We start from the raw sequence: 7,880 nt of genomic DNA, 5'->3' as shown, positions 1-7,880 counted from the left end.
GCGGTGTTGACGACGAGGTCAATGGCGTGGATGGTAGAGCGACCTCTTCGGAAGCCATATTGGTTATCAGCTAGCAGCGGTTCTATTGCTGCTTCTATCTTTCTGTGGATGATGCTGTCGAGGATTTTCCCAGCTGTATCTAGCATGCAGAATGGGCGATATGATGATGGCTCGTCCGGTGGCTTCTTCCCTTTGGGGAGGAAGTACTACACCACTACAACTACACCACTAGCGGTGTAGTTATCCATCACCTTCCAGGAGCAGTTTCCTCTTGCGAGATTACTCCTGACGAAGGTAAAGTCTACTATTGAGCTCTTGACTCCTCTTTCGAACGTGGGTCCATCACCGTTGTTCAGCAGGACAATGTCTAGTGAAGACATAGCCTCCAATCGTGCTTGCCCCCTTGCTTTGGTCTCGTTGCTACCCCAGTCGACTGCCCAGGCGTTGAAGTGCCCTGCGATTGCAATAGGGAAGTGCTGCTTCGCGTCCTCAGTTAGTCTGTGCAGGCAGTCCGTGAATCCGTCAAGGGTGAGGCTTGGTGGAGCATAACAGCTGTAGAAATAAATTCCATCCAGCGTATCTACCACAAAGCCAGCCTCATCAGTAGTCGCAACACTTTGAAGCGGATACTTTCCCCAAGACCAGAAGACGGCCTTGCGACTCTTGTCCGTCTCCCAGGGCTGATTGCCCAGATGTCTGTATGGCTCCGAGACGATCGTCAGATCATTCTTCAGCTCGCGCACCGTCTCCATAAGGAGATCGTGTGGGGCCTCACAGTGGTCGAGGTTGAGTTGCAGTATCCGCATTATCGTTTCCTATTCACCTGCTGGTGTGCCTCCCTGAAGACAGGGCATCTGCTGCTACCAGCAGTATGAGCACAGTCCTTCAATGGATCTCTCTCAGCACATAAGACACAGCGGGCCTCTTTTCCACATGTAGCAGCTTTGTGTCCCTCTTCGCCACATTTTGTACAGAGCTTCGCTCTGTCCACTTGGCTCTTGCATTTGATGGCGAGATGTCCATAGTGCCAACACTTGAAGCACTTGGTCACTGTCTCCACCCTTCGGATTCGGCAGTTCACCCATTCTATACGGATCCTACCGCGATCGCCTAGGACTTTATTCACTACCGCTACAGCCACCGTCACTAATGCAGTCTGGGTACCTCTGTAGGCCTTGCGCAAAGATCTGATGGCATCCGGGGCAATTTGGCAATCTGCTCCCGCCGCGAGTTTGAGGGGCTCCAGCACCTCCTCCTTCGTCGTCAGCTCATCAAGGTCTTTGATCTGAAGCTCTTCCTGTGGCCCTTCACTGAGGACATCAGCCTCTTTTCCAAGGAGTTCAACTATCGCCTTGTGTAAGAGGCCAGCTTCATCCTCATCCTTTGATGGGATGATCAGCATATCTCCCGTGGTCGTTCTGCGGATTTTGTTGACGCAGTCACGAGCCTGGCCGGGGGGTATCTGCTGCTTTACTTGTTTGAGCACCTCCAAGTACCGCTGCGTGTCCTTCGGGCGTACAATCAAAGCGTTGGGCCTCATGACTGGTGCCCTCTGCTTCTTTTTCTCCTTTTTCTTGCGCTTTTCTGGCGGCTGCGCTTTCTGCCTCTTCTTCTTCGGCTTGACCTGCTACCACTACGATGAATTTGCAAGTCCGTCCTCCTTCTTGTGCGGGGCATGAGCGGCCTTCATCTCATCTTTCTTCTTCTTGAGGTCCCCAGTATCCGTCGGTGGTGAATCTCGAGACTTTCTCTTCATCTTGGAAGCCTTGTTATCAGAGAGAGCAGAGCTGTCTCCCCCCAACTCCGAGTCCATCGAGGTCGCGGTACCTTCAGTGAGCGTCCGCGTCCGGCCTACAGGAAAAGATGCCGGTGTGACCGGCAATCGCCTCACCTGCCCAGTATGTCCTCTTAGTTGCCTGAGCCGTTTGGCAGAGGTACTGATAGAGTTTACCATCTCTTGACAATGTGCGTTGATGCTCCTCTTCTCCTTCATGTAAGTGATCAGGTCGGCTATGAGCTGTTCATTCCTATCCCACATCTTCTTCAATGTGACCTCGTCACTTGCCCCAGTTTTTTGAGCCACGTTGTCCTGCTGTTTATCTTCGTTTTGTGTGTGTACTTTAATATCCATCATGTTCCCACAAGTACCTAGGGAAGTATGACAGTCCACTCCTGACAGAGCCCGGGGTGTAGGAGTAAGGCCACTTAATACACCTGGGGTGGGACCTGGTGCCCCAGGGACCACCATTTGGGACGCCAACTACCCCTGGCGTCTTCCAGAACTCGGCACGGTGAACACCTTGACATTGGGGGGAGGCTGTTGTAGGGAGCCCACCCTGCATGCCTCTTTTGGAGTTGGGCTTCTCTCCCAAGATGTCCTGAGAAGGACAGACCTCGGTTTGAACTGCTTCTTGGTTTGGGTACATCCCTTAAGCCCCTCCACCGTCGACAAGGTCCTGCAGTTCGTAGGAGGGGTGTGTGTGTATGTGTGTGTGTTTTTTTTTTCAGGAGAAAAATGCATTTACGTATACGCCCGGGTTTGGAAATTCCCAGAGAGTAGTGCCCGACTCGATCTGGTCTGGATGGTGACGACCACGAGCTGCCAAGGTTGGTGAGACCTGGCTTGGTTTAGCTCGGCGAATGTGCAACCAATACGGACTAAAAACATACCCCTCACACCTGCCTCCTATTTCCCCGTGGAACCGCCGCTAGGCATTACAGCACGGGGGAGGTTTAGCCGTAGCTCTTCCTTCGGCCGATCGAAGTCAGCACTTCTTCCATCTCATTTCTTCCTCTTCCTCTTATTTCTGTTCCTTTCTTGCTCCGCCTTGCGTAGGTCTTTCAGGACTTCCGCTGCGAAGGCGCTGGTTGCCTCCCAGGCTGCCTCTGATGGAAGCATTGCTTCCACCAGGTTTTCAGGCTGAATTCTCTTTCCGAGTGTAGTCTCGAGAGTACTGCGGGGCCCGTTGAAGCGCGGACACACGAAGAACGCATGCTCCGCATCTTCGGAGACTCCAATGCAGGCCAGGCACTCCAGCGATTCCTCATATTTGAACCTATGAAGATATTGCTGGAAGCACCCCCGTCCTGACAGCTTCTGTATGAGATAGTAATTGACTTCTCCGTGTGTTCGTTTGACCCATACATCCAATTTCTGGATCAGGCGGTGAGTCCATCTCCCATTGGTCGAGACATCCCACAGCAACTGCCATCGATGCAGACTGTTGTTTCTCTCATCCGTCCTCAGCTCAGCTGAACTCAACGTTGTTGAACTTTTTCGCCGATAAAGACAACGTCGTTCCTCGGCGAGTACTCCTATCGGCAGCATCCCGGCGATGACACTAAGGGCGCTCAATCGATAAACTGACGCCACCTTCCGTCGTGCATGCTGGATCAAGAGTACGTCAGCCCAAATGGAAATGCCATATGTAAGGACCGACGTGACAACTGATGACAGCAACGCTCTTCTCTTCTGCTTTGGCCCTCCAACGTTCGGCAAGAGCGGTGAAAGGACAGTCCCAACTCCAGACGCCTTCAGGCCGACGTACTGCGCCTGCTGCTTGAAGCTGAGTCGAGCATCTATCATCACTCCCAGGTATCTTAGCGATGGTTGGGAGGTGATGTCCTGATTCCCGACATGCAGCGTGATGGTTTCGATCTTTTGTCGGCTCCTGATAAGCACAGCCTCCGTTTTATGTTCTACCAGCATCAGTCCCACTGAGTTCATCCATTGACGAATTCTGTCATATGCAATATCGAAAATGTAATTGATCTCCTCCAGGCGTTTTGCAACGATTACCAGAGCTACATCATCCGCAAATGCGACGAGTGTAGCCTCCTTGTGTAACGCTAACTTCAGAAGACCGTCGTACATAACGTTCCACAAGAGAGGGCCAAGCACCGAGCCCTGGGGAACGCCACCAGTGACTGTACTCTTTTGGGCCAGCGTCTGTATCATATTTCAGGACTCTGTCTGTGAAGTAGCTTCGCACCATCCTCCGCAGATATCCTGGTACATTCAGCTTTGAGAGGGCCTCCATGATGTTGTCCCATCTGGCGGAGCTGAAGGCATTTTTGATGTCCAACGTTATCACCAAACAGTACTGCTTCGCGCCCCATTTCCACCTCGCGTCAGAGATTGCGTCCCGTGTAATGGAGACGACTAGGTTGATGGCATCGAGCGTGGAACGACCTCTACGAAAACCGTATTGGTTGTCAGCCAATTGTGGTTCGACCACTTCCTCGATCCTCTGATGGAGTATGCGCTCCAGTATTTTTCCGGCTGTCTCCAGCATGCAGAGTGGACGATAGGATGAGGGTCCGTCCGGTAGCTTCTTACCTTTCGGAAGCAGCACCAGTCTCTGTTGCATCCACTTGGTTGGAAATATCTCCTTCTGAAGACACGCATTATAGACACTGTTACGTCCTAAGACTAGATGAAGCTACTTTTTCAGTGTCGACTGACCAGAAGGATTAAACTTTTAATAAGTGTTTTTATTTTACCTTATTTAAATTCGCTTTGTCGATGGCGGAGGAACTCTAGTCTTTTCCTGATAGTGTCGAGAAACTTCCGGGTGGCTGGGGTAACCTTGAGTTGATCCCTACGTCGCCGAAAAACACAGGCTGGCTTATCTTGTAGGAGTAGTGGAACGGATAGGGGTGTAGATCCAGGTTCCAGATGACCCTCAAGGTATTCTTTGGTGAAATACCCTTGAGATGAGGAGGCTTGCTTGTGAAGAAATCCTACTGCAGGCTCGATTCCCTCTGGAGCTTTGGGTGTTGGCGGCTGACTCCCGTGAACTAGTGGTTGACGTTGGAGGGAATAGTTTCCCACTGAATCCTTCTTAACCACTAACCGGACAGTTTCGATTGCAGAAACAGTCGGTTGAGGTGGTTTGGGATCCGAAAATATCGCGTCGAGATCCACTTGTCGAGAAGTGCTGTAAATAGCACGAAGTTTTCGGAGTTGGAATCTACGGCTGGCTTGGTGCGACTTCTTCTTCGGCATCGATCTGATCCCGGGGAGATGACGAGGAACGGGTCGGTGAGAACGGGCAAACTCACCGCTCGATTCTCGTGGAGGAGGAACCTGGGCAGTATTATGCTCGGGTTCCGGGATAAATGAGAGAAGAGTCGGGCAGTATTATGGTCAACACTTCAGGAGGTTTAATGAGGTGTAGCCGAATCCAGGTGAGTGTGTGAACTGTCTTATTATTTTAATTTTTTCATATTTTATATCCATTTTATTTCCGGTAAATCGAGTTAGCAGAATTTTTCATCCGGTGATTTTTGGGCTACTCAGCACTCACATGTTTCTTCCAACCGCGGGAATGCTGAGGTGTTTAAAAGAATGGCGCGTGCCAATGGCTTTAAAAATGCTGCTGCCTCGTTCATTGTTTACTTAAAAGTATTACATCGGTAGGTAATCGGTGATTGGCGGCTTCTGGTAACTGGTTACCGACGACCGTCAAGAACCCATTACCTATTACAGTTGGTAAGTGATTATAATCTATCCTTAATTTTATATTTATTGTTGTAATTTAACTTTTTTTCATTTTGTTGTAGGTCATCTCAGTCATCAGTCGAGAAGGAAGGACGTAACAACACTCAGGAAGGCTTCTGGCGCTGCGTTGATTACCAGTTTCAGGGCGGCATTCGAGATGCCATCCATTCCTGGTGCCTTGGCATTCCCGAATCTGCCACAAGCTTCCAGCAGCTGCTCAAGTGTCACTGGAGGGATCGCCTCTGCATCGCACTTCTCAGTGAAGAAGTCGAGCTCCGGTTGTTGTGGGAACAGCACAGTTACGATTTTCTCCAAAAGCTCAGGGCACGTAGGCGACAGCATCGGCTGGTTTCTCAACCTCTTCATGACAACACCGTAGGGTGGCCTCCACGGTTCCACTTCGACTTCGTAAAGGAGCTCATTCCACGCCTGTCTCTTATTTTCCTTGATCGCCTTATTGAGTGTCCGGCGTGCCTCCTTATACTTGATCTCCAGTTCTTTGCAGTTTGGCTTCTTCCGGCCTCGTTGTGCTTGCCTCCTCGCTCGAATGCATGCCTTTCGTAGGGTGGCGATGGTGTTGTTCCACCAGTACACCGATGGNGTGTATAAGAGACAACCGTAGGGTCGCCCCCACGGGTCCACTTCGACTTCGTCAAGGAGCTCATTCCACGCCTGTCTCTTACTTTCCTTGATCGCCTTATTGAGTGTCCGGCGTGCCTCCTTATACTTGATCTCCAGTTCTTTGCAGTTTGGCTTCTTCCGGCCTCGTTGTGCTTGCCTCCTCGCTCGAATGCATGCCTTTCGTAGGGTGGCGATGGTGTTGTTCCACCAGTACACCGATGGATGGTCGCTTGTACAAAGCTTCCGGGGCATAGTTGCATCGCAGGCTTCGGTGACTCTACGCATAACTTCCCTCGCTTTCTCCGTGGCGTTGTTTCCTCGGATCGGGCGATCATCGAATATTTCACGGAGCAAGTTGGAGTCAAGGGCGTTCGACTTCCATCCAACCGCGTTGGTCTTGTTGACTGCAGATCCAGTTTTCCGAACGGCAGATACTTCCCAGGAAATCGTGTTGTGGTCACTAGCGGTGTAGATATCCATCACCTCCCAGTTGCAGCGTCCCCTAGCNCTGCTTACGAAGGTGAGGTCTACGATTGAACTAGCTCCTCCTCTCTCGAAAGTTGGTTTTTCGCCACTATTCAGCAGTACCACGTCCAAGAAAGATATAGCCTCCAGTAGCGTTTGTCCCCTCGTGTTTGTCTCCTTGTTGCCTCAGTCGACTGCCCAGGCGTTGAAGTCCCCAGCGATTGCTATGGGGAACTGCTGCTTCGCGTCCTCGGTCAATCGATCCAGGAAGTCTGTAAACTCATCAATGGATAGGCTAGGCGGAGCATAGCAGCTGTAGAAGTGAATTCTACCCAGCTTAGCTCTCACAAAGCCGCTCTGCGCAGTATTGACGCCACTCTGGAAGGGGTATTTACCGCAGGACCAAATAACGGCCTTGGCGGTGGTGTCCGTCTCCCATGGCTGATCATGCAGATATTTGTACGGCTCCGAAATAATTACGAGATCGGGCTTCAGCTCCCGCACCGACTGTGTAAGCAGGTCGTGTGCAACCTCGCAATGGTTGAGGTTAAGCTGAAGTATTCTCATCAGTAGTATGGGAACTACTTTGGCGCCCCCCACCTAAAGTCGATATGGCCCCACCACCACACCTGTCAGAGTAGCGCGGCTCCGACGTGTGTGAGCTGTGGGGTTCAGTGTGGCTGCGGGTGCGTCACCCGGGCGCGTATCCCAACCCCGAGCGGTTTCGGGAGAACCGCTGGTCCCTCGGCCACGAAATTGAAATTTGGGGGTCAAAAATTTTATCCCCCCACCACCCTTTGTGAGTAAAGGACCCACCACCTCACCGATCGGAATAGCGCGGCTCCGACGTGTGTGCGCGGTGAGGCTACAGCGTATACTGAACGAGTACCCCAACCCCGAGCGGTTTTGAAGGAAGCACTGGTCCCTCGGCCGCGATACTAAAATTTGGGGGTCAAAAATATTGGCCCCCTCCATCACTAATATATTTAGGGACCCACCATCGCACCGATCGGAATAACGCGGCTCTGACGGGTGTGAGCGGAGGGGGTAAAACGTGTACTGCGGACGCGTATCCCAATCTCGAGTGGTTTTGGGGGACCATTGACCCTCAGGCCACAATATATAGCAAAAATTCGGGGGACAAAATTTTTCGAACTGAAAGAGCATACCGGTGCTCCGATAAAATCCGCGAAAACCGTAAATATATTAAAAGAATACTTTACCTGTCACTGCACTCTCCTCACAGGGCTCCGAAAAATCCGAAAATCGTCATTGTTCACCTTATGCATTA

General features: G+C 51.3%; 1 protein-coding gene across 1 annotated transcript; it reads right to left on the bottom strand.

Moving 5' to 3' along the window:
- Positions 1-805: 805 nt before the first annotated feature.
- On the bottom strand, positions 806-1,540 carry LOC107047177. Its single transcript, XM_015269921.1, has one exon. The coding sequence runs from the start codon at positions 1,538-1,540 to the stop codon at positions 806-808; it is 735 nt and encodes a 244-aa protein (XP_015125407.1).
- Between the last annotated feature and the right edge of the window lie 6,340 nt (positions 1,541-7,880).

This window comes from Diachasma alloeum, unplaced genomic scaffold, assembly GCF_001412515.2.
Source record: "Diachasma alloeum isolate Michigan unplaced genomic scaffold, Dall2.0 Dall_scaffold_26154, whole genome shotgun sequence".
In the NCBI taxonomy this organism is placed as follows: domain Eukaryota; kingdom Metazoa; phylum Arthropoda; class Insecta; order Hymenoptera; family Braconidae; genus Diachasma; species Diachasma alloeum.
The sequence above is the reverse complement of the archived record's forward strand: the minus strand, read 5'-3'. Positions and strand labels throughout refer to the sequence as shown.